The following is a 24481-nucleotide window of genomic DNA, read 5'->3' on the forward strand; positions in this document are numbered from 1 at the left end:
ACCGGGGAGCTGATACACTCCAGTCCCCGCGGCGCCCACCGGTCTCTGAAGGAGTTTGGGCGGGCGCTGGGGGTCACGTGGCGGGGGGGGGGGGCGGGGCTTTCTTGCTGGGTGGGGTCACGTGGCGGAGGGGCGTGGCTTTGGGGAGGAGGTGGTGATCACGTGGTGGAGGGGCGTGGCTTTGGGAGGAAGTGGTGGTCACGTGGTGGAGGGGCGGGGCTTTGGGGAGGAGGTGGTGGTCACGTGGTGGAGGGGCGGGGCTTTGGGGAGGAGGTGGTGGTCACGTGGTGGAGGGGCGGGGCTTTTGCGCGGCCGTTCTATAAAGGTGACGTAAGGGGGCTGAAGTAGTTTCCGGTGTGCCGTTATTGCCTTCCGGTTGCGCTCAGTGGCAGGAACCAGCTGAAGATGGCGGAAGATTTTGGTTTCTTTTCTTCCGACAACGGCACCACGGGTAGTGCTGAGGAGGACCCCGCCGCCGCCTTTCTCGCACAGCAGGAGAGTGAGATCGCCGGTATCGAGAACGATGAAGGGTTCAGCATCCTGGACGGGGGGGAGGTGCCGCCTGCCTTACAGCCGCACTCGGACGACGTTGGAGGTGAGCGCGGGGCGCGCCTGCCGGGCTGGGCCTGCGGTGGAGTCGCGCTTGTTGCTGGTCCCGGGCCTGTTGTCGAGCCATAGGGAGCCGGTGGTTGGATGCCGGTGTCGGACAGCTGCGCTATCTTTCTCTGGGTTCTTCCGGTTTTTCCACTGATTTCAGTATTTGCCCTGTTTAGACTGGGTGTAAACCGGGCAGTGTCACTGGAGCGACTCCAGTTGGGAACTTGCCCGAGACGGGAGAGCGGTCTGTGCCGCCGAGGTGGACTCGCAGCCTTCGGCCCCTCAACCCGCCGCATAGCCGTTAGCAAGTTGAGCTGGGAAGTGTTGAATATCGCAGCGTCATCGGTCTAGATGACATCGCCTTCTGTAGAGTTTGTGGCTGTGTTCCTGTTCACCCTTCCTGACTTTCCGCTTTGGCGCTGCTTAGAATGTTTTTAATTATGCATCTGTCACCGATGGAAGAATAACTTCAGTACTTCCAGTTTTGTCATGATCCCCGCGTAACCTCAAGTCTGTAGGCGTCCCGGAGCAAATTTACTTGTGCTTTGTAATTTTGAATCCTGAGAATTTTATACAGGATGCTGATTCTGCACTTCGTTTAATTTTAAACGTGTTCAATGGCAATGCACTAACATTCCCTTTCAGCATTTTCTCCGCTGGTGACAACAGATTCGTGACCTTTAGCGCACACTGTCTGCACCTGATTTGGTGCAGTGACTTATGCAAGCAAATCACTTCCCCTGTTGAGAGAGCGCGGTAGAGCCTTTTCTCATGACTTTGTTTAAATTTTCAACCATCAATTGTCACAGTAAGCGATCCTGCTGAATTATCCCTGCTTTTGTGATTAGACGCTACCTAAAATTGTTGTAAATTGATTGACTTAAATTTGTTGACTACTAAAATAGGAGATACGATAAATAATTGAGGACTAAAGGACGCTTCAGTGGGTATTGATAAGATGGTGGAATACGTAAAGTGGCTGGATTCAGTGGCAGTATGTGAAGTAGTACATTTTGGTTTTAAAGAAGTAATTACATTTTGAGGGGGGGGGGGGGAAAGAGTAAAGATTTGGGGGTTGATGTTTGTAACCCTAAAAAGGCACATGAAGTAAATAAGACCATAAACCCCAATTAAGAAAATGGTTAATAGAAAACAATTTCTTCATTACTATTTCATCCAGTTGAAGGGTTAACCATGCTAACCCTGTATAAAATATATACTGTAGGGTTTCCGCTGCTGTATTTTGCCCCTTCTTGCCAAATTCACAAAATATCCCAAACTTTTGAAGGGGGTGATGTAGAACTTGTATCATTCAAATAAATGTAAATATTTTATTTCATATGAAGTGTTTGAAAACTTTTTATTGTGCTGGATCGCTTGTCTACTATCTTGATTGCCAGTTTGTCTAGCCTTCCATGCACAGTTTGCATTATTAATTGTAGTTAAATGTTTAAGCTGTTTTAGCTGGATTTGCCAATTGGAAAAATACTTATTTTAAAATGTATATGAACCTTTAATACTTGTTTCATATGTAGTTGACTACTTATCAAATTACATGTTGCAATGCTTCAATTCAAATTCTTTAAGCTTTGATGTACTAGGAAGTTCTGTGGTGGTGGCAGCTGACCGATACCTTGCTCAACCATATGTGAAGTTAAAATCTGATTTGGCTTGACCTGTGATCCCTCCAGCCTTCTCTTCCATGTTTACAGCAGGGTAACTGAATAGTGAATCATGTAGAAACCCTGTCTTTATTTCTCCCCCGATACACTAAAGTTAATTGTTCCCACTGATTTAGATTCAGTCAGCACTAGAACCCAAGACCATCATTGTATGTATATTCAGACGGGGGGAATCGAGGGATATGGGGATAGAGAAGGAAAGTGGAGTTGATGTAGAAGTTCAGCAATTATCTTGAATGGTGGAGCAGGCTTGAGGGGCTGTTTGGCCTATTCCTGCTCCTATTATGTTCTTATGGCTCACTGGTTTGTGCATTTACTGAAACATTTTAAAGTCTCATTATACTTAGCCATTGGTCCATAATGGATATGAAATAGAAACCTAGAAGATAGGCGCAGGAGTAGGCCATTCAATGTGATCATGGCTGATCATCCAAATTCAGTACTCTGTCCCTGCCTTCTCCCCAGATCCCTTGATCCCTTTAGCCTGAAGAAATATATGTAACTCCTTCTTGAATATATTTAATGAACTGGCCTTAGACTGTGACCCCTGGTCCTGGACTCCCTGGCCATCGGAAACATCCTTCCTGCATCTAGTCTGTCCAGGCCTGACAGAATTTTATAGGTTTCGATGAGATCCCCCTCAATCTTCTAAACTCCAGTGAGTATAAGCCCAATCGACACAATCTCTCCTCATACGTCATTCCTGCCATCCCAGGCATCAGCCTGGTGAATCTTTGCTGTACTCCCTCCATGGCAAGAACGTCCTTCCTCAGATAAGGTGACCAAAACTGCACACAATACTCAAGGTGCAGTCTCACCAAGGCCCTGTACAACTGCAGCAAGACATCCTTGTTCCTGTACTCGGACTCTCTTGCTACGAAGGCCAACATACCACTTGCTTTCTTAACCGCCTGCTGCACCTGCATGCTTACCTTCAGCAACTGGTGCACAAGTACACCCAGGTCTCTTTGCACTTCCCCTTCTCCCAATCTATTGCCATTCAAATAATCTGCCTGCCTGTTTTTGCCACTAAAGTGGATAACTTCTCATTCATCCACATTATAATGCTGGAATAGTGAGTTTATTAAAGGAAGACTTCTAATTCATGAATTGAAAATTGTACCAGATCTTCCTCACCAGTAGAATAAATGGAGTGTCCTGCCTTTTTTGCACAGCAAAATCTATACCAAGAGGTAATCATTAACTCCCTCTCCCCATGGGTCTGTCTGTGGGACTTGAACTGCTATAAGTTTCAATTAGCAGAATAGAGATATACCCTGCACTGCTTCCAAAACAATTGTGCAATGATCAGGTAGCAGATTTTAAATAATTGAATTCTGGCTTTGTTTATGTGGATTTAATTTTTTTCAATGGCAAGCTACCTTTTTTTATTGATGTGTATGTATATAATGTGTGCAGATGTCACTGTTACAGAAGCAAAATGCTAAATTTTGTGCTGTTCAGTTTGCCAGAAATGATTAGCTCCCAACTTTCAGTTCACTGACCAAGCACTTAAACTCTGTGATCTAAATCTGTTTATTTAATGATTAGACTTTGTGCCCTTTAAAGGAGTACAATTAACAGCGGACTATAGAATACAACATTCAATGCAATCTGATGAGCAACACCGAGATCCACTGGTGCTCTATATTTAATACATTGGTAGTCTTGCAGCTGCGCACCCTTCCTGTCAATTTTTTTCATTATAAATTTGTATGTCCATATTTAAAATGGAAATTGCCTATGTAAACTTGGTTGTAAAGTGATGGAGCTGCATTGTGCCTGCATGCCCTCCAATTACCCTCCCACCCTTTCACACTGCTTCACCTCAGACAGTACTTGAACTTGACTCCCTGCGAGTGCCTTGTTTTATTGAAATTAGCATGTTACGATGCAGTAGAGGAAAGTGAAGGTTGGGTTTGCCAATTTGGCAGAATAAAGCTGAGTGTTTTCATTTATGCTGGAATTGATGCAATAGTTTTAAAAATCTGTAATAACTAAGCAAGAATGAACCCAGATTGCTATTCTGTACAATAGCTGCTTTTTTTCCTGCCTGCTCCATCAGTTCTGTATTGCATTACAGGAAACTCGTTTAAACGGCACCTAAATATCCAGAATTCTCTCTTAACCAGCAAAATTCATACTCTGAAAACAACACCACAATAACCGGAAATGTTGCCGAGTCTGAGTTCGAGTCTCCCGCGGTGGCCGAGTTAGTGGGGATAGTTCTCCAAACTGCCACTACTCTGCTTCTTGGTGCTGTCGGAAGTCCGAACACCTCAGTAACAGGAGTCTGACTCTCTCGCGCTGCCGGTAGTCTCTTCTGAACTGACATTTTTCTGTTTACTGTAAGTTTTGTTTTACTGTTAAGTAATTAGTTATGGATTACCCTCAACTGGCAGTACTGTACTTAATCAAGCATCTTCCACCATCCATTTAACACAACATTCTGTAGGTGAGTACCCAATGACTGTATACTGCACATTTCTTGATTTAAAAAATTTTTGTTTGTTAAAAATAGCCTCGGTAGATAACCCTCTTGTCATCTGGAATTTTTAATCAACCGGCACCATCTTGGTGCCGGATACCAAAGAGTTTCCTGTACCATTCTTTCATCCTCCAGGCCATGAGGATGAATAACCTGTCATTGACAACATTCCTGTAGGTAGATCAATAATGAAGGCAACCATTGTTGCTTAGTTTACCCACTCTCTCCCTTCAACATAAATTTCATTTTGTGAGCTTTTTTGCATTTCTGCCCTTGCCCTAGTTTGTTCCTAGAGGCAGTCCTGTATCTTTGGGTATGGTTACACAAGTACCAGTAGCTATTTGACAAATAAAACGTCATTAATGCTGAGCATATCCTCATCTGACATACTTCCCATCAAGGGCTGTTGAAGAGCAATCTGGGGTGAATTTTCTTCCCTCTCCAAACCAGGGATATATAGTCAACTATAGTCCTACTGCCCTGGCTGATATCAGCTAACCTAGCACTGACCAAAACCTGGGTTGTAGTCATTCTGGCTTTTCACTATTTACCCACTGAACTATTGTGGGCATGTGCTCTCTTATTTGCTTTAGGAAACTAGTGTTTTTCCATCTATTTAGCATACTGGAATTCTAGTTGAGTAGTTGAATTTTGGTGAAGTGAAAGTGGGTGGTAGCTGTTTAATTTGTTTTGCTATTTTTTTAACTGTTTTCCCCACATCTGTTGATCCACTACCTGCGCAAGTTAAGCCTGTTTCCTACTAAGGGTGGTGTTTACTGTAACATTTGCATATTGATTTATCATTGGCCTGCGGCATCTGTAAGGAATACTTTTTATATTCACATGCTGAGTTGCCATTGGCCTGCAGGCATCTAAGGACTGCTATGGTTTAGAAGACCCAGGGGGTCCTGACTCGATCTTGTCCACACGGGGCTGTACTGATGAGTAAGCCCAGACTTGATGCTTCATTAAAAGAGTTTAAACTGTAATACTCTTGTCCTGCAATTTATTATTTTTGTGCAAAACAAGGCATTTACCCAAACACTTGGTGAATTCTTTGGTTAATCCCTGACTCTGACACATTCCCTGTTGTGGAAGAGAGCATACCATGAAACACATATCTGGTAATGTTCAATAATATATTGGACCTGATGTGCTTTATGGTCTTGGAGAAAAAGCTGTGCTTTGGAAGTACAGTATTTGGCCTGCTGTAATAGATATTAAAGTTGAATCACTAAACCTGTTCCCATGGATTGTAATGCAGCATTCTTTATACTTATTTTTCAGCTCAAACCTGTAAAATGGAGTTTAAAAAAAGAAATAGCTAATGAAATTGAAGTAGTGATATCCTCCCCTTCTAGTGCCTCTCCCATTGTCCAACTCAATGGGACTGTTCTCACTTGGTTCCATTCTTAACAATCCAATTATAGCTAGAGCATCTGTGTCAATAGCTTCTCCTGCCCCAGCATTGTTGCCTTGTTCAAGGGTCTGTGCTTGGTACCATCCTCTCCCTTATCTGTACATTGCCCCTTGGCTACTTCATCTAAAGACATATACTGGGGTGGGGGGGTGTGTCTGCTTCTAACTCGGCACCCATCTATACCTCTCAATCACCCTTGTCCCCCTCCAATTTTGGCACGATCAAAGCCATTGTCTGCAGCCCCTGCTGAGATTCTAGCCTTGCCACTGATTCAGTTCCATCCTCCTTATGGCCACCTTTTTTGGGTTGAAGCAGAACATTCACAATCTAAGCTTCTGACCCCATATTGTCACACAAGCCTAACATTGCCTGCCTTTGCCTCTGCTCATTTATTGCTGAAGCCCTTGTGTGCCTCTGTCACCTCCAGATTCTACTATTCCAATGCTCTGCTGGCTGGCATCCTATAGTCCATGCTATGTAAACGTCAAATCCTCAAACTGTGCCAGTATCTGTCACGCTCACCCATTACTCCTGTCCTTGCTGACCTCCATTGGCTCCAATTTCCTTCCCCCCCCCCCCCCCCCCCCCCTCCTGGGCAACACCTCCAATTTTAAATTCTCACCCTTGAGTTCATGTTCCTGCAGCCCTCCATCTCAACTGTTCTAGCCCTGCCTGCCATACACTCTTCCTGGCTCTGGCCTCTTGTGCGTGCATTCTCTTTCTCCTTTTTTACCCCCCCCCCCCCCCCCATTAGCAGCAGTGCCTTCAGCCACCTAAGCCCTAATCTCTACCTTCCTTTAAAACCCACTTTTTGGCACCCCTCCTAATTGCCTTTAGATCAACTCAAGTGATTACATGGGCTATACAGCGCAACCAGTCCATTCCAATGTTTTTGCTCCACTAGAGCCTCCTGTCTTTCCTTATCTAAACCTATCAGCGTAACCCTCTCTTCCCTTCTCCCTCATGCTTGTCCAGCCTCCCCTTAAATGCATCTATACTATTCACTTCAACCACTCCCTCTGGTAGCGAGTTCCACATTCTCACCACTCTGGGTAAAGAAGTTTCTTCTGAATTCCCTATTGGATTTCTTGGTGACTATTTATCTTATATTGGCCTCTAGTTATGCTCTTCCCCACAAGTGGAAACATTCTCTGTATCCACACTATCAAAACATTTCATACGAACATACAAATTAGGAGCAGGAGTAGGTCACTAGGCCCTTCGAGCCTGCTCCGCCATTCAGTAAGATCATGGCTGATCTGATTACTCTACATTCCTGCCTACCCCGATAACTTTTCACCCCCCCCCCCTTGCTTACCAAGAATCTACCTCTGCCTTAAAAATATTCAAAGACTGCTTCCACCGTCCTGAGAAAAAGACTCATGACCCTCTGAGAATTTCTCTCTTTCAAATGGGCGACCCCTTATTTTTAAAAGTGACCCTAGTTCTAGATTCTCCCACAAGAGGAAACATTCTCTCCCCTGTCAAGACCCCTCGGGATCTTGATAGATACATAAAAGATAGGAGCAGGAGTAGGCCATTTGGCCCTTGAGCCTGCTCTGCCATTCAGTGAGATCATGGCTGATCATGAGATTCGTATGTTTCAATCATAATTTTAAAGACCTCTTAGGTCACCCCCTCGGCCTTTTTTCAAGAGATAAAAGACCCAGCCTGTCCATCCATATATATATATTTATTATTCTCTCTGCACCCTCCAGTGCCTCTATCCTTTTTATAATATGGCAACCAGAACTGTATGCAGTACTGCAAGGTTCGATACAGGTTTAGCATAACTTCGCTACTAGTCAATTCTATCCCTCTAGAAATAAACCCTAGTGCTTGGTTTGCTTTTTTATGGCCTTGCTAACCTGTGTTGCAACTTTTAGTGATGTGTATTTGTACTCTAGATCCCTTTGTTCCTCTCCCCACCTAAACTTGGACCCTCCAAGTGATGTGACCTCCCTATTCTTCCCATCAAAATGGAATACCTCATTTATCTGTGTTGAACTTCATTTGCCAATTACAGGAAACTTTCTGGTATCCGGCACTGACGGGACCGAGCTGGTGCCGTACCATCAAAACTGCCGTAGAAACCAGCGCTAATGTTAAAACATACGGAGCTTTTGAGCTCCGTGTGAATCAACAAACCCTGTTGCCTAGCAACAGCTTCAAAACAGTTGGCTGCAGCTTAAAAGTGTCTCTGTAGCTAAGCAACAGCTTCAGCTAGACCTTGCAGAGCCTGACTTGGAAAAAAAAAGAGTAAAATAACTTCTAGGAAACTGCTCCTGAATTTTGCCGGTAGATAGAGCTTTCCGGACATTTAACCTCCGGTTAAACGAAAGTTTCCTGTATTTGCCCATTCTGCAAGTTTATTAATGTTCTCCTGTAATTTGTTGCAGTCCCTCCCAAATTTGGTGGTATCTGCAAATTTAGGAATTGTTTTTGGTTCCAAAGTCTAAATCGTTAACATAAATTGCCAACAGCTGTGGTCCCAGCACTGATCCTTGTGGAACACCACTACCCACCTTCTGCCACTGAATAGCTACCCTTTACTCCCACTCTCTGCCTTGTCTTGAAGCCAGCCAGCAATCCATTCTGCTACTTGTCCCTGACTCTGCATTCTGACATTATTCATTAGCCTATGATGGGGTACCTTTATCAAAGGCCTTTTGAAAATTTAGATAAATTACATCTACTGCATTACCATTGAATTTTTTGAAGAGGTAACAGAGTAGACAATGAGGTTGGTCAAGATTTTCCCTTTTGAAATCCATGCTGACTATTCATTATTTTTGTTTCTAGACGTTCTATTCTCCTAGTAGGAATTCCATTATTTTTCCTACCACCGATGTTAAGCTGACTGATCTAATTCCTTGGACGTGTTCTATCCCCCTTTAAATATAGGTGTTATGTTAGCTATCCTCTGGCACTAACCTTTATCTAATGAATTATTAAATGAGTATATCCCACTCAGCTCATTAACATAACTCTTTTCCTTTTCTCCCCACCACCCCCCAAAAAAAGTAACATCAGAATGAGTTATAAATTTATGCTCAAGATTTTTGTGCAGCAGAAGCCAAAGTCAGTATTTCTGGTGTTTTTTAGTGATATTTTAAGGTTTTCTGTTTTATGTGGCATCAGAATCTGTTCCATTAAGAGAAAATCTTCCCCAGTTGCATTTTCTTAAACATGCTGTGCTCAATGTGGATAAAGGATGGTTTGCTGACTTCAAACATTAATTTTCATAATGTCAAGCAAGAAGATGGTGCATGTTCCACACTTTCCTCGTGCCCAGTTATTTATGCTGACATCACTTGTTTTACGCTGTTTTATGTTCCGGCATATGCTAGACATTCTCGGGAAATTTTGGTATACATTGCCATTGGAAAGATTGGTGTGGAAACTGGCATAAATAAGATCAAGGAAATTCCATCCTGAACTTGCCAAAATACTTGAAATGGAACTAACCGATTCCACTTTGGAATGGCATCAGAAACTTGAGCTTTTTTCTTGACCTCCCAGAATGAAATGTAGCTATCTTACTTAAATAATTTAATGAGTGTCTTGTTGGCACCAGCTACATATTAGAACACCTCCAATAGATATTAGATTGTGTTCTGAACACATGACCTCTAGATCCAGCTATTAATATTTAGTTGTATTTTGGACACAGTTGAGCAATAATCATTGTCTTGAAATTTCAACTTATTAGAGTTCTTTGTTTGCAGTTGCATACCATTTGCTGACATATTTTTACTTGCTTCTTCCTTCAGAGAAACAATGATTCATTAATTCAGCATCCTAAAAACCTAATGTATTTCCAAAGGCTTAGATAGTCTAGTGCAAATGAGCATTCACATCAGTAGACCAATACTGATAAGCTATTGAGTCAGTTATACAGCACAGAGGCCCATCGGGTCTGCGCCGGCCATCAAGCCCTATCTATTCTAATCCCATTTTCCAGCACTTGGTCCATAGCCTTGTATGCTATGGCATTTCAAGTGCTCGTCTAAATGCTTGAATGTTGAGGGTTCCTGCCTCTACCACCCTTTTTCAGGTAGAGTTCCAGATTCCAACCACCCTCTGGGTGAAAGTTTTTCCTCAAATCCCCTCTAAACCTCCTGCCCCCTACCTTGAAACTATGCTCCCTGGTTATTGATCCCTCCACTAAGGGGAAAAGTTCCTTTCCATCTACCCTATCTATGCCCCATATAATTTTGTACACCTCAATCAGGTCCCCCCTCCGCCTTCTCTGCTCCAAGGAAAACCACCCCAGTCTCTCCATAGATGAAGCACTCCAGCCCAGGTAACATCCTGGTGAATCTCCTCTGCACCCTCTCCAATGCAATCACATCCTTCCTATAGTGTGGTGACCAGAACTGCGCACAGTATTCCAGCTGTGGCCTAACTAGTGTTTTGTACAGCTCCATCATAACCTCCCTGCTCTTGTATTCTATGCCTTGGCTAATGAAGGCAAGTATCCCATATGCCTTTTTAACCACCTTTTATCTACCTGTCCTCCTGCCTTCAGGGATCTATGTACATGCACACCAAGGTCCCTCTGATCCTCCCTAGGGTCCTGTGTATTCCCTTGCCTTGTTAGTCCTCCCAAAATGCATCACCTCTCTCTTTTCAGGGTTGAATTCCATTTGCCACTTCTGTCCATTTGACCAATCTGTCTATTGTCATGTAGCCTGAGGCTTCCCTCCTTGCTATTTACCACTCCACCAATTTTCATGTCATCTGCAAACTTACTGATACCTCCTACATTCATATCTAAATCATTAATGTATACTACAAACAGCAGGGGACCCCGCACCGATCCCTGCAGTACACCACTGGACACAGGCTTCCAGTCACAAACAACCTTCGACCATCACCCTCTGCCTTCTGCCACTAAGACAATTTTGGATCCAATGTGCCAAATTTCCCTGGATCCCATGGGCTCTTACCTTCTTGACCAGTCTCCCATGTGGGATTTTGTCAAAAGCCTTACTGCAGTCCATGTAGACTACATCAATTGCACTACCCTCATCCACACACCTAGTCACCCCCTTGAAAAATTCAACCAAATTGGTTAGACATGATCTCCCCCGTGACACAGCCATGTGACTATCCTTGATTGATCCTTGCCTCTCCAAGTGGAGACTAATTTTGTCAATTTTCTAATTTCCCTACCACTGATGTTAGGCTCCCTGGCTTAACCCTACTACCCTTGAATAATGGTACTATGTTGGCTGTCCCCCAGTCCTCTGGCACCTCTCCCGTGGTCAGAGGGGTTCTGAATTTGTGTCTGAGCCCCTGCAATCTCCTCCCTTGCCTCACACAGCAGCCTGGGATACATCTCGTCTGGGCCTGGGGATTTATCCACTTTTATTAAGCCTGCTAAAACCACTAGTACCTTCCCCCCCCCCCCCCCCCCCCATACTAATTTGTTCAAGTTTATCACAATCCCCCTGCCTGATTTCTATGCCTACATTGTCCTTCTCCATAGTGAACACATGCAAAATATTCATTTAAAACCTTACCTACATCTTCTGGCTCTACACACAGATTGCCACTTTGGTCCCTAATGGGCCCTACTCTTTCCCTGATTATCCTCTTGTGTTATTATACTTATAAAACACCTTGGGATTTTCCTTTTATTTTGCCTGCCAGTGTTTCTTCATTCCCCCTCTTCACTCTTTTTTAGGGTTTCTACTGTTTAGTCCTTTGTATCTGCCAAAAGCCTCCTTTTTTTCCCTAATCCATTCTTGTATATCCCTTAACATCCAGGGTTCCCTGGACTTGTTGGTGCGCTCTCGCTCTGATGTGGATTTTCCTCCAAGTAGCTGATCCCAGGCCACTTTGGCCAGATCCTGCCTTATGTTAAAATCAGCCTTCCCCCAATTTAAACCTTTATTTCTGGTCCATCTTTGTCCTTTTCCATGACTACCTTAAATCTCACCGAATTATGGTCACTGTCACCAAAATGCTCCTACTGACACTTCTACCACTTGCCCGGCTACATTCCCTAGAATTAGGTCCAGTACCGCCCCCTCTTGTAGGACTTTCTACATGCTGGCTCAAAAAGCTCTCCTGGATGCAGAATTCTGCACCCTCTAAGCCTTTCACACTGACTATCCCAGTTAATATTGTGGAAGTTGAAATCCCCTACTATATTACCTTATTATTTCTACACTTGAGATTTGCCTACATATCTGTTCCTCTATCTACCCCTGACTTTTTTTGTTTGGGCTGGATTTTGCAGTAGAAATAATGGTGAGGCGAACAGCGCTCAGTGTTCCCTTCTTGGAAATTGGACAGCAACTTCTGGCGACTGCACATGCGTAGTTAAATGTGGAAATCGTGAAGTTTCTGTCTGAGTTGCCCTACTCCAAAAGCTGATATGTATGTAGAGGCTTGTCCATTCCAGTGCAAATACCCTTTTAACGGCATGGTAAGTCTTGGTTCCTGCTAAACAACTGCTGAAAATTAACTTTTTTACAAGTGCAGAGTCTCATTCTTTCAGATCGTAATTATTTGGAGATTTAAAAAAACAAAACCTGTGTTGTCACCTCTTCATCCAATCTTTTTACTTCACTTTGTACCTGATTTGACATTGAATTCACTATTCTGGCACTTCCTGGTTTGGATTCTGTGCTGCTCATTAACTATTCTGATTTGGTTAAGGAGGTATAGTTGCTTGTCCTGCCAGATGTTTTGTAGAGGATGCTGCACTTTCTGGATCTCTAATTTACAGTAAGTTCCAGTGCAGAACCCCATGGAAAGTTTATGGGCAAGAGTAACTGTTTGCTGACAGCCCAACATGTTCACAATGCCAATACAAGCTGTGCAGTAGGTTCCAATTTTAAGTCTGCTTGATACAACTTGCTGATCTTTCCTCCATACTGAGACTTCAAGAAAAAATTACATTATCTTTTTGGGATAGAGTTGAACCATGGCAATTGACATGTGCGGGTGATTAACTTTTCATCACATTGTTCGGCAAATCTATTGCACAAAAGCACATGGAAGATGTATCCCTGTTTGATTTTTCTAGCCCCCCCCTCCAAATAACCATCTTGTTGTGGGCTTTGATAAAATTTTGCATTGCAGCCTTGATCAGCTGTAATATAATCAGATGCTGATTCATAAATAGTACTTGTACGTATGACCTCAGTACCTCAGTTGGCAGAGGAAAGCTCCTGATAGACCAGGTTCTAATTTTTATAGTGTTGCTCTTGCTTTTAAAGCTGATTGTAGTTGATGTATATCATTATGCATTCCATTGCATCTTTTATACAGTAAATATTTGACTTTTTTCCCTTTTCAGATGGTTTGGAAGAGGACCTGGCTGCAGTTAATGGAGAAGTGTACCAGGTTAGTGTGGAAATGTCTTCAAGAAACGCAGTAATGTTAATTCCAAAGTAAAAAGCCTTTTGTATACTTGATTACACAACACTAATTTTGTACTTTTATATAATATAGCAAATATTTTTGTTGCTGTATGTTGGTAATCTACTGGAGATAGTAGCATGTGATTGTTTGGTTAGCAAGTTTAAGCAAAATTGTGATGCAGCTGACTGATTTTACTCTTCACATTCTAGAAGATACAAGAAAATATGAAGTGTCTGATTTACTTAAATTTGCTGGTTACAAAAACAGGGCATTAAACCCATTTCTAAATGCAGTGGTATGGCTGCACACTGTTAAATTGGATTCTGATGGTTGGGCCTTTAACTTGAGAGTTTGGGTCAAAAAGTTGGCAGTGAATCAATGATGTGCTGTAATTTCAAAGCTTCAGATTCTGTTAAAATTTGTAATAAATCTACTTCTAGAAGTAGTCCACTAAGCTTTTACCTAGATGCACAAATAACAAATGTTGGTTGAACTGTGTATCTGTAAATCATCAAACCTATTGTGGTGGTAAACATCTTATTTCCAACTTTTTTTTAAAGTAAACAAAATATAAGATTAATTACTGACATGAACTTCAAATATGGGAGGATTGTAGACAATGTGCCAGGCTGTGGGAATTATCGAGGCACATTTCCATCAAGCTTCAGAGAAAGACATGGAAGTTGTTGGAAGAAAATTAAAGTAATGGGGGGTGAGGAGGAAAAGGCTTTGTGATGGGCAAAGGGATGATCTCATATAATGGCATTGATGTCATCACTTGGGCATTGATGTCATAAATCACTCTGACATATAGCGATGACCAGCTTTTGAAGTTATGCAAGTGGTTGTGTTGATGTCACAAAGCTTAGTGGTGGTGCAGCATATGGTGGACTAAAGTTTAAGGGAGGAAACCTTTTAAACATCAAAATGAAGTGAATGAAAAGACTGATTGGGCCTATCAATGTTCTGGGTACTAATATGCTTATTTTAGCATAGCCTGAAGATTAAACACTTAACAGAATTGTCCATATTCATGTAAATTTAAGCAGGGATTGATAATTGCAGATCCATCAATAGAAATTGAGTTGTACTTGTGTAATCTGTTAATGCAGGAGTCAAATGGTCCAAATGACAGTTATGCAGCAATAGCTCGAGCGGACCGCTTGAGCCAGGAACCTGAGAGCATTCGAAAGTGGAGAGAAGAGCAGATAACCCGTCTAGAAGATCTTGGTAAGATGAATTTTGTGTACAAAATTGTGCACTGACTTAGTCTTTTTGTAACCAATAGCATGAAATAAAAATGTGGTCTCCACCTGTAATTTCTACTTTAAGGCAGAGCATCTTGAAGTGTAAACATGTTTTGTGTAAAATGACCATGAAAGAGGTAAATTGTTAATTTGCTGTGAAAACATTAAAGCTTGTTGAATGAGGTGTAACTGAGGTTTTAATAGCATATTAAGTCATAATTACTGCTTAAATTAGTTTTTTGGGATTTTTTTTTAGAAGTGTGTGGATTGTCATTAACTAAAATTTGGATGATTTTTAAAATTTTATTATTTAGTTATAATCCCATGTATATGTTCAATCTTGCTTTCTGTAAGATTTTTAAAAAAATTAATTGTAATCTGTGCTTTTTACTTCCTGGTTTGCTGTCTGAGAATTATTCATTCAATCTGATTGGCCTGCTTGATGGTGTACTATATCTGGATGCCACAGATCACCTATAGATGGAGCCAGATTGAAAAGTCACATCAGAATAGGGGAAATCGACATTTTAGAGCCTGCTAAATATTTGTGGACAGCTTTTTTGGTCAGTGGCGAGCACTGTCCCTTCGCCGCTGACCACAAAATCTGGGCCATTGTGAATTGGCTTTGTCTAGTGTATTTGGCAACCTCCACTTTCCAAAATGATCATGTCCAACTTAATTTATCTACATTCTACAAAAATAAGTTCCTATAGGGAAAAACTAAAGAATTTGGGAGACTTGTGAATTCAGTTTTTTTTGCTTGACTTGGCTAAGTAGGACAATTGGCTTATTAGAACCAAGAAAAGGTGTTCATCTAGAATATAACTAATTTATGCCATGCCTTGGAAGCTTCTGCCAGTATCTGAATATGGCTGTAAAAATTACTTGAGTATTCAAGTAGAATTTGACATTTATTGTGATGGCCAGGTGTTTCATCTTACAGAAGCTTGTAGATGTGTAACTTGTAATGCAGATGCAAGTAGGTGGCTTATTTACAGTAAACCATTGTCCCATTATGCACTTGTGCCATCTTTATGGGTTTGTCATGAAAGTGGGCATAGTTGTTTGTGCTTTGTATTCCCTGGAACTTCGGCTTTGTATTCCCTGGGTGCAACTTGTGCAGGTCATTGTTCAGAGTGCACTCTCTATTGAAGACCACTGAGAATAAAGCCTATGCATTTATCAACTTGGGCCCAAGAAATGGGGAGAGAAACAATCTGGGAATCGAGTGGTAGGAAGTACAGTCATTGGTTGTCAAACTTGTCTAATGTTTCCAATGTCCATTTTTATAAGTAAAAATGGAGTACTTTTATTACTGCTCTTCAGCTATAGAATTGTTTCATCTCCTTAGATGCTGCTTCTCGAAAAGCAGAAATGGAATGGAAAGAGAAGGCAAGAAAGGAACTGGAAGAGTGGTATGTTCGACAGAATGAGCAGTTGGAGAAAATAAAGAAGAATAACAGGTATGGCTAAAAATATTTGCTTTTTTTTTTGTCAGTTTGGCTGTAGAAAATACATAATCTTAAACCTGGTGCTGCAATTGCAAAAGGCTGCAGAATACCTGATAACTTCAAAATTAGCAAGTTGTTGTCCGTGAAAAGTAGCTTGTAAAACATTGGCAACTTAGATGTGTTGCCCATTGAGTATACCAAACTTGTGAATAACTGCAGAATAAAATGATTTCATTCTTACCAAGCCAGTTATAGGTACAAGTTGAGTGAAGCTTAATTGAGTGGATTTGTTTTCAAATGTTAGTGATTTATTACAGCAATAATCTGAACTAACCAAAAAGAATGTTGGATATCTGATAAATACTTCAAGCTATACTGAATCTAGAGTATATGTGGAAGTTAATAATTACAGGCTGTATTAAAGTAAGTGGAAGTTTATAACTTAAAACAAAATTGCGTTCAGTTCCTCAACTTGAGCTTACAATCACATTATATGCATGTACATTTGTATTTTATGAAGCTGTGCAAAAATGAATGCAGAAATACACATTTATGAAGCCATTGTATAATTAAGGGTACATTGGCATATTGAGAATTATAAAATCATTTTGGATTTGGGTGTATATTCATGCATTTTATGATGGTGTTCATTTGCATACATATAATGACATGGTGTATGTTCAGGAGGAATACATTGATATGACTAGGCTTGGCACAACTGCACTTGGAGCGATTAAGCTTAGTGGGGGGGTAAAGCAGCTTGTATTATCTTGGGTTCTGATGGTTAGTTTGGTGGTTGGGGTGGGGATATTTGAGGGAAGTTGGTGCGAAAAATACTAATACTGCTTAGGTCATTCATCCTTCCTCTTCCCTCCATCTTGCCTGCTCCAGAGCATCTAACTATCATCGAGTCAGGAGAGAAGCACTTTATTTTTTTTAAAAACTCTTAATGACTAGCTTTTCCAGTTTCCATGTGTTTTGCTTTTAGTCAAACTTGGGTTTATTTTTAGTCAGACTGTTTGTTTTATTTTTAGCTGTTTTCATGGATTGAGTTTTTTAAACCCTTCAGCATAATGTGTTTCTCCTGTTTGCCATGTGCTGGTCAAGCATCTGCTCTAGTGGGAAGAGAATTCAATCCCAAAAATGCAGGTGTTGCTCTGAGTAACAGCTACACAATCCATGCAAGTTTTAAATTCTTGCTTTGTGCTGGTGATTGTTATTACATAACCCTTGCCAGTCTCTACACTGAATGTTCTTAATTGAATTATTCCTTTCTGCACAACAGTAGAATAAAACTAAGATTAAAAACTTGATACTTTGCAGGTATGATCTTTAAGCAACTAACAAATTACTTGGTAAGCAATGTAAGTACTTAAACATTGTTTATTCCTGTAGCCAATCAAATACTGACATTTAGCAATTGGATCCTTTCATAACAGTGGACCTTGTAGATGTGTTCTGAGCTCAGCAAACCAATTTTATACCCTTGCATACTAACTGAACATTTGAACTTTTTTTCCATTTATGGATATTTGCAGAACCAGATACACATCTTTGAAAGTGGCAAGACACATGCACAAATCTTTGAAGGTGGCAGGACAAGTTGATAAGGCTGTTAAAGCACATGGCGTCCTTCTCTTTATAGAGAGGCAAAGAAGTTATGCTGAACCTTTAATAAATCACTGGGTTAGGCTTCAGCTGGCGTGTTGTCCAATTCTGGGCACCACACTTTAGAAAGGATATCAAGACATTAGAGGATTCAAAGGTGATTTGCTTGAATAGTACCTGGGATAATGAACTTCAGTTATGTGGAGAAACTAGGGAAGCTGGGATTGTTCTCCCTTCGAGTGGAGAAGGTTAAAGGGAGATTTGATAGAGGTGTTAAATTATGAAGGGCTTTGATGGGGGAAACTCTTTCTATTGGAACTGGGGGTTGGTAACCAGAGGACGTAGATGACTTTAATTGTGGCAGAAGAACCAGAGGGGAGATTAGAAGTTCAACGCAATGAGTTGTGATCTGGACTGCACTGCCTGAGGGTGGAAGCAGATTCAATAGTAGCTTTCAAAAGGGAACAGGCTATGTACTTGAAAAGGAAGAATTGCAGGGCTATGGAGAAAGAGCAGGCAAGTAGGATTAATTGGATACATATGTCCAAAGCTGGCACTATAGTCCTCCTGTGCTGTGATTCTATAATTTGCAGAAATGCTTGTTTTTGAAATGGAGCTTTACTTGCAATATTGGAATATACTACAGTAGTAACATTTGGGTAAAATTTGTAATAGAATTCAGTTTTTTTTATTGGATGTCTTGACAATTTTGTTTATGTAAGCATGCTTATAAGACAGTGTTTTATAAATAACTAGGTGCAGTGTCATTTCTGAAACTATGCAATGACAGTGGATTCATTGAAAATGGAGTCAATAAATGCTACTTTAGTGACTTGTAAAATTGCTTTTGCTTAGAGCTACTAGCAGTATAGATATTGCTCTAATAATACTCTTGCTTATTTTCAACTGCAGATTTCCAATAGAGGTTTCTTTCAACTTCTAACTACTTTCCTAGTTTTATTCCAGGCAAAGGTGAAATACTTGCTACTGCAAACTTTTACTAAAAATATTAACACTGTCCTTCCTCTTTTTTCTTTATCCTTTCTCTACCCACCTGTTGCAACTACTGTGCTCCTTTCCCATTGGTCCGCCGGTTCACTCTTTCTGGACTAACATGCATGTGCACTAGGATCGCTGACGAAGCTTTCTACAAACAGTCCTTCGCTGATGTGATAGGCTACGTGTATGTTGGCTACTTATTTTTCTTCATTTTTAATTGTTAGTGCTATAACATTTTAGAATTTCTTCATTTTGCTGTTTGAGTTAAAGGTACTGCTTTAAAACATGTTTTACATAGTCTGCACTTAGATTTGCACACTGTTGGGCTGATCAATAATATTTGCACAACCAACTTTTTAATACAATTATTTTGGTAACTGCTAGGTTTTTCAATGTAGCAAGATTTTGGTTCCTTCCCTCTTGAAGGGGAAATCATTTAAGACATGGTTTCATGTCTTTACTGACTACTGCCCCCAGTGCACAAGTGGGCTGCTCTTCAGGTGAGACTAGATGTGCTGGAGCTAATTTACTGTCAAACCGCATCTGTTCTGAAAAGTATGTACATGTCTATTGAGAAGAAGTCATTGAATCATCAATAGCAGTTACTAGCTAACCTCCCCTTGGTATTGAGGCCAATTGCAACATCTGCTACTAGTCTGGTTAAAATCAGCTCGTTTAGTACGGACTAGGGATTGAATGTGGTGGTACTTGCATGCTTTTTCTAATTCCAATGTTCAAACTTCATAGTGATTATCGCATTTATTTGCAATCAAAAGTTCAATGATGTATTATCTTGTCCAAGTGCACATGTCCATTTAATAAAGTGCATGGATTAAATGCTGATATGGTGAATATGTAAATCCTGGGAAATAGTGTTCCTAGATGGAGAATTTTTCATAATTTTTAGTAACACTGCTCATCTAGTTGACTAACATTTTCCAGTTTTTAACTTTCACTGGCACCTGCACTCCTAGAAGTGCTGTACAAGCTGGAAGGTATAACTATAGTCATCGATTCTGCAAATATTCCTAGATTGGGGAAATGCTTACGCCCAAAAGTTGGCGGAGTACTTGGGTAGTTTTTTCCCCATGCAGCGCACATGCTATAAATGAACTTCTGTTGAGTTAATAGTGCACTTTCAGCTGTCTGTGCTTTTAGTATCATAGTTCCACCACCATTTCAAATTCACTGCATTTACAACCTTAATTCACTTTTTAATTTTTTTTTTAACAAACTGCTTTTTCTGCCACATTTAAATTAAGGAGAGATAACTATCTTATTCAGGTTTGCCATGCCCTTTGATCTGGTTTCCTCAACAGACTTTGTTCCTCTTGTGCTTATGTTTAAATCATTGTGTAAAGGTCTGTGTGGATCCCTGGGGCCTAACCAATCTGGAAACATCCCGTTACTTCTCTAACCATGCTGCTATAATTCCTTAATACCACATGTCTTAGTTTACACAGCAAGTCTCCATAAAGCCTCGGTAAAACCACTGTTTGAGCACTGCAGTTTTGGGGTCCCTGCTATAGGAAGGATGTTGAGGCAATGTAAAAGCTTGCAGTGCAGATTCACTGGCATGCATGTTATCATTCCCTCATGAGAAGAAAGGTGTGAAATTTGGGTTATTTTCATTGGAACAGAGATTAAAGGTCATTAAAAGAATGAGACAGGATAGATAGAAACAGTTTCCAGTGATTGAGGGATATAGAATAAGGAGACATGGATACAACACTAAGATTATACATTTGGGACAGAGCATGAGAAACACCTCTACACTGGGTTGTGAGGCTGTATCATACTACTGGAGTTAGTGATTGAAGCAGAAACCATGGCAACTTTTAAAGGTTAAAGGTGGTTGAGGGAGAAGGGAATGAAGGTATGAGCAGTGGCCACATGGGATTAGGACTACTGATCATGTACAGGATAAACACCACCGCTGGCTGTCCTATTTGTATTTTCTATTGTATCCTTTCCAGCAGTATTGTTGCCTATGGTTTGTTAACTTGACTGAATACAATAGACATTTAAGTCTTCATGTAAAGTGATAGTGTCCTTAGTTTGAATTTTACAGTGTATTTGTCCATCTTGGGTGAAGTAGAAATCAGCAAGACCAGTTATGCACACTGAAGTGGATAGTGTTGGTGTTTGAGCACACCACTCTTAACATCTAGACTGAAGGATAGAACGTGCTGTTGGCAACAATATAAAGCTGAAGAAATAATTTTAAAAGCCTGCTGCAAAAGGGCTGAAAGAATGCACAGAACTGAAAGCATTTACTTGGTGTTCCCAAAATACTGAGTCCAGATTGAAGTAATAACGAATGGCGATGGTGTTGCTTGGAACTGGCCTTTTGTATGCAGGAGTTTTCGAGCAGAGCCAAGTCATGTGATGAACCAAGAGCATACAGTGAGCTACATGAAATCTAACATCCAAATAAGTTCAGTTTGGCTTCAAGTTGCCAGTAACCACCAAGTCAAATTCTGGGACACTGGCTCTGATACTGTTCTAACTAATAGTTTTAAATGCTTTTGCGGTAAAGGTACTATAATTTCTTTTTTTTTAGATCTCGACGACTCGTGTCTGCATTTCATCTCTTAATTTCTTCATGATCCATATTGTAACTGGTCCAATGACTACAGTGTAAGTCAAGATGTACTTGACCTGTTTGAAGATATTTCGATCAAACTCCACCCACTCATTTGGTTCTCACGCTGTAGCCCCAAAATGTCTAACCTTTCAATAATCTGCTTTCAGACACATCTGTCCAAGTTGATCTTCACCCTCCTGGTAATGACACAAAGGATATTTAGCTTTGTTTTTAGTTCTGTGGAGTAACAAAACTAAATTAATTCCATACAGCATTTGTGTTTATACTCTTGGTTGTCTACAAACCAGAGCTATGGAGTTGCTATATTTTTTTTATAGCTTTTTATTTTTGAATCCTGATTGAATAATGTTTTGGCCAGTCCTTGTCCAAATCGGTAGGTATTGTGGCCTGAGTACTCCATCTAGGGAAACACAAATTCTGCCTTGCAAAGTCTTGCTCCCTTGGGTAAAGGAAAACTGTGAAAGTGGAATTTCTGACTGCAGAAAAAGTATTATGTATTCCTGAGTTGAAAGAATGGGTACAGATGTTAGTGGTTGATACTGGACTAGAAACTGAATCAGGAGTTTAAATCTCTCCATGACAAGCTGTGACATTGAATTCAATAAATGCTGCATGAAGTGTTGCGAAAAGTCACTTGCTTCAGCTGTAGCTCTGAAAATTATTCAAACTCCATGTAACCTCAAGAAGGAACAAACATGATTTTAATAATGCACTGTTTGCTTTTTCATTATGTTGCCAGGCTGTGAAAAGTGACCATGTCACTTCAGTTTTCCATCAAATTACATGATTGGCATGTTAGTTTGCATTTCTTCAACAATCCATCCTTTCATTCACTTTAACAAATTTGCATATTGACATGAGTTGCAGTTCAGTAGGGAAAGTGGTAGTTTTATATCAATGGAAAGCTTGATGTATGTATTGGTGACAAGACTTGTAGTTTGCACATGCAGAAAAACAAAAATGCTGCAGCAGAACTGTTCAGGCTGAGAGTTCTGTCCATGAACATGCTTGCTAACTTTCCTATTAGAACAACAATTGACTATGAATAGTTTATTTGGAAAATCAATGTGAAGCCTTGGACACTGATGCACACTTTGACCATTTTGATGCACACTTTGACCATTTTGATGCACACTTTGACCATTTGATGGTTTAAGGAAGAGCAAGCTGAATTTCTATCTCCAAAGTCTATGTGTAATGGCTGTGGCTAAATGTCATACATGGTTTGGTACTAAACCATAGACATGAAGGTTCTAGATTCAATCCCTGGTCTTTACTAATGTAACTAGTCTTGCTGGAGTAGTAATAGGGGTATGACAAATGGCCTCCATCCCTCAAGTTAAAGGGGTGGAATCAACCAGAGTTTCTGCTCCTGATTGCTATGGGCAAGCCTTGCTGGAACATACTATTGAGCATCAAGTGGAATGTTTTTTTTGGGGGGGTGGAAGAATGGTAGGCTCAGCTGTCATGCTCATGAGTAGCCTGTCTAACCTCATCTGTTGAATAGCTGCTTAAGTAAGGTACTGCAGAGCATAGTTGCTGCTGCCTGTGCAACTGTACCTAAGGAGGATTCATTGTCATCAGAAGGTGGGGCAAATGTTTGTAATCTTCAGCTGAGAAGTTGCCAGCAGTAGGGAGTAAACATATCCACATCAGCATGTAGCCAAGTCCTGTTTGAAAACATTGTCTGACATACATTGTGAACTATCTGTGATGCTTATTGACTATCTTGCTGCATCTGTGGCTTATCATTTCAGAGCTGCTGAAGAGGCCTTTGTCCAGGATTGTAATGAAGATACACCTGGAACAGAATGGGAGCGAGTAGCACGCCTTTGTGATTTCAATCCCAAAACCAGCAAGCAGTCGAAGGATGTATCACGTATGCGTTCTGTACTGATATCACTTAAGCAGTCACCTTTAGTCCGCTAGACATGCTACATAACACTGGGCTTTCTTACTAGCTCTAGTTGCATCCCACAAAATTGACGGCCATTAGAATAAAAGGATGAGTGTTAGTCATTTCTGTTTGGACCAAACCAGTGTAAATTACAAGATCTGATGTGTTTAAGTGATTTTTTTTTTCAACTGTGTGGTTTCTGCCAATTCCTTGGGTTATTGGGCAGGCTGGTAAAACAGTTGCCCTTGTACACTCCTGAATCTCATTAATGTTTAACTTTCTCAATTATTGATATCCCCACACTGTCCTTGTGCTGCATCACATGACTATTTATGCATGAATTATGAGTGCAATCTATTGGCCCTTGTTTAAAAATCATGTTGACTACACTTATGCATTAAAAGTTAAATATTAAAACCTTGTTTTGCTTATTCAATGTCTGTTTAAAACATTACAAATATTGAACTGCATGAAGTTGATTCATATGAATGTCCAAAAGACTTACCAAGACTGTTTCTGTGGCCAATTTTTGGTGGGTTGGGGATTTCTTGGAGATATTCTCCAACTCTTGGCCTAAGGCAATCTCCAGAAAACTTTGGCTATCCATTTCAGTACCAGTGTACTTAACTGACTTTCTTTTCCACCCTCCATATGTTCTAATGTCCTGTACTGTCCTTAGCAATACAAGACTGTACAAGATTAAAAGACCACATTCATCTATGGGGTCAGTTGCAATCAAAATTCTACACCACTTTCATACCTTTCTGCTGAGAAGAAATCTATTGCCCTTAGTGCAAACAGACAATGCTCTAAATTTCTATCATTCTAGCTATTTGGTATATTCATCACTATCTGGATAAAGTTGCATCTTAAATGTGTTTAGCACCTTTTTTCTAATCCATCCTGTTCTAGACTGTATGTTAACTTGATCCCAGAGTTCAAGGTTTAAAACCTTAAGTCTTAATACCTCCTAAGCTGCCTCCCCACTGCAAGTGTAGAAATCCCTAGTATTTATAGTCTTTCCCAACACAAGCGACCAATCCCACTTATCAACCTAGTTACACTTCCTTATGCTGCCTCTGAGGCCAGGATGTCCTTTCTTTC

At 40.7% G+C, this 24481-nt stretch overlaps 1 protein-coding gene across 3 annotated transcripts; it reads left to right on the forward strand.

The window, feature by feature from the left end:
* Nucleotides 1-338: 338 nt before the first annotated feature.
* On the forward strand, nucleotides 339-23794 carry LOC147113888 (clathrin light chain A-like). Of its 3 annotated transcripts, XM_085995280.1 has the most exons (7): nucleotides 339-595; nucleotides 13503-13549; nucleotides 14680-14797; nucleotides 16166-16277; nucleotides 19003-19056; nucleotides 21436-21512; nucleotides 23238-23349. In XM_085995280.1, the coding sequence occupies exons 1-6, from the start codon at nucleotides 406-408 to the stop codon at nucleotides 21479-21481; spliced, it is 567 nt and encodes a 188-aa protein (XP_085851406.1). In that variant the 5' UTR covers nucleotides 339-405; the 3' UTR covers nucleotides 21482-21512; nucleotides 23238-23349. The 3 variants fall into 3 exon arrangements, with proteins under 3 accessions (XP_085851406.1, XP_085851404.1, XP_085851405.1); XM_085995278.1 differs by lacking the exon at nucleotides 21436-21512 and having other exon boundaries at nucleotides 23238-23794; XM_085995279.1 differs by lacking the exons at nucleotides 19003-19056; nucleotides 21436-21512 and having other exon boundaries at nucleotides 340-595; nucleotides 23238-23794.
* The last annotated feature ends 687 nt before the right edge of the window (nucleotides 23795-24481 follow it).

This window comes from Somniosus microcephalus, chromosome 8, assembly GCF_052327205.1.
Source record: "Somniosus microcephalus isolate GS21.2 chromosome 8, FLI_Smic_1.0, whole genome shotgun sequence".
NCBI lineage: Eukaryota > Metazoa > Chordata > Chondrichthyes > Squaliformes > Somniosidae > Somniosus > Somniosus microcephalus.

Coding starts and splice junctions, on each gene's coding strand:
- LOC147113888 (XM_085995278.1), top strand. CDS start 406: ATGGCGGAAGATTTTGGTTTCTTTTCTTCCGACAACGGCACCACGGGT. Junction 596..13,502: donor GCACTCGGACGACGTTGGAG/GTGAGCGCGGGG, acceptor TTCCCTTTTCAG/ATGGTTTGGAAGAGGACCTG. Junction 16,278..19,002: donor AAAATAAAGAAGAATAACAG/GTATGGCTAAAA, acceptor CATGTGCACTAG/GATCGCTGACGAAGCTTTCT.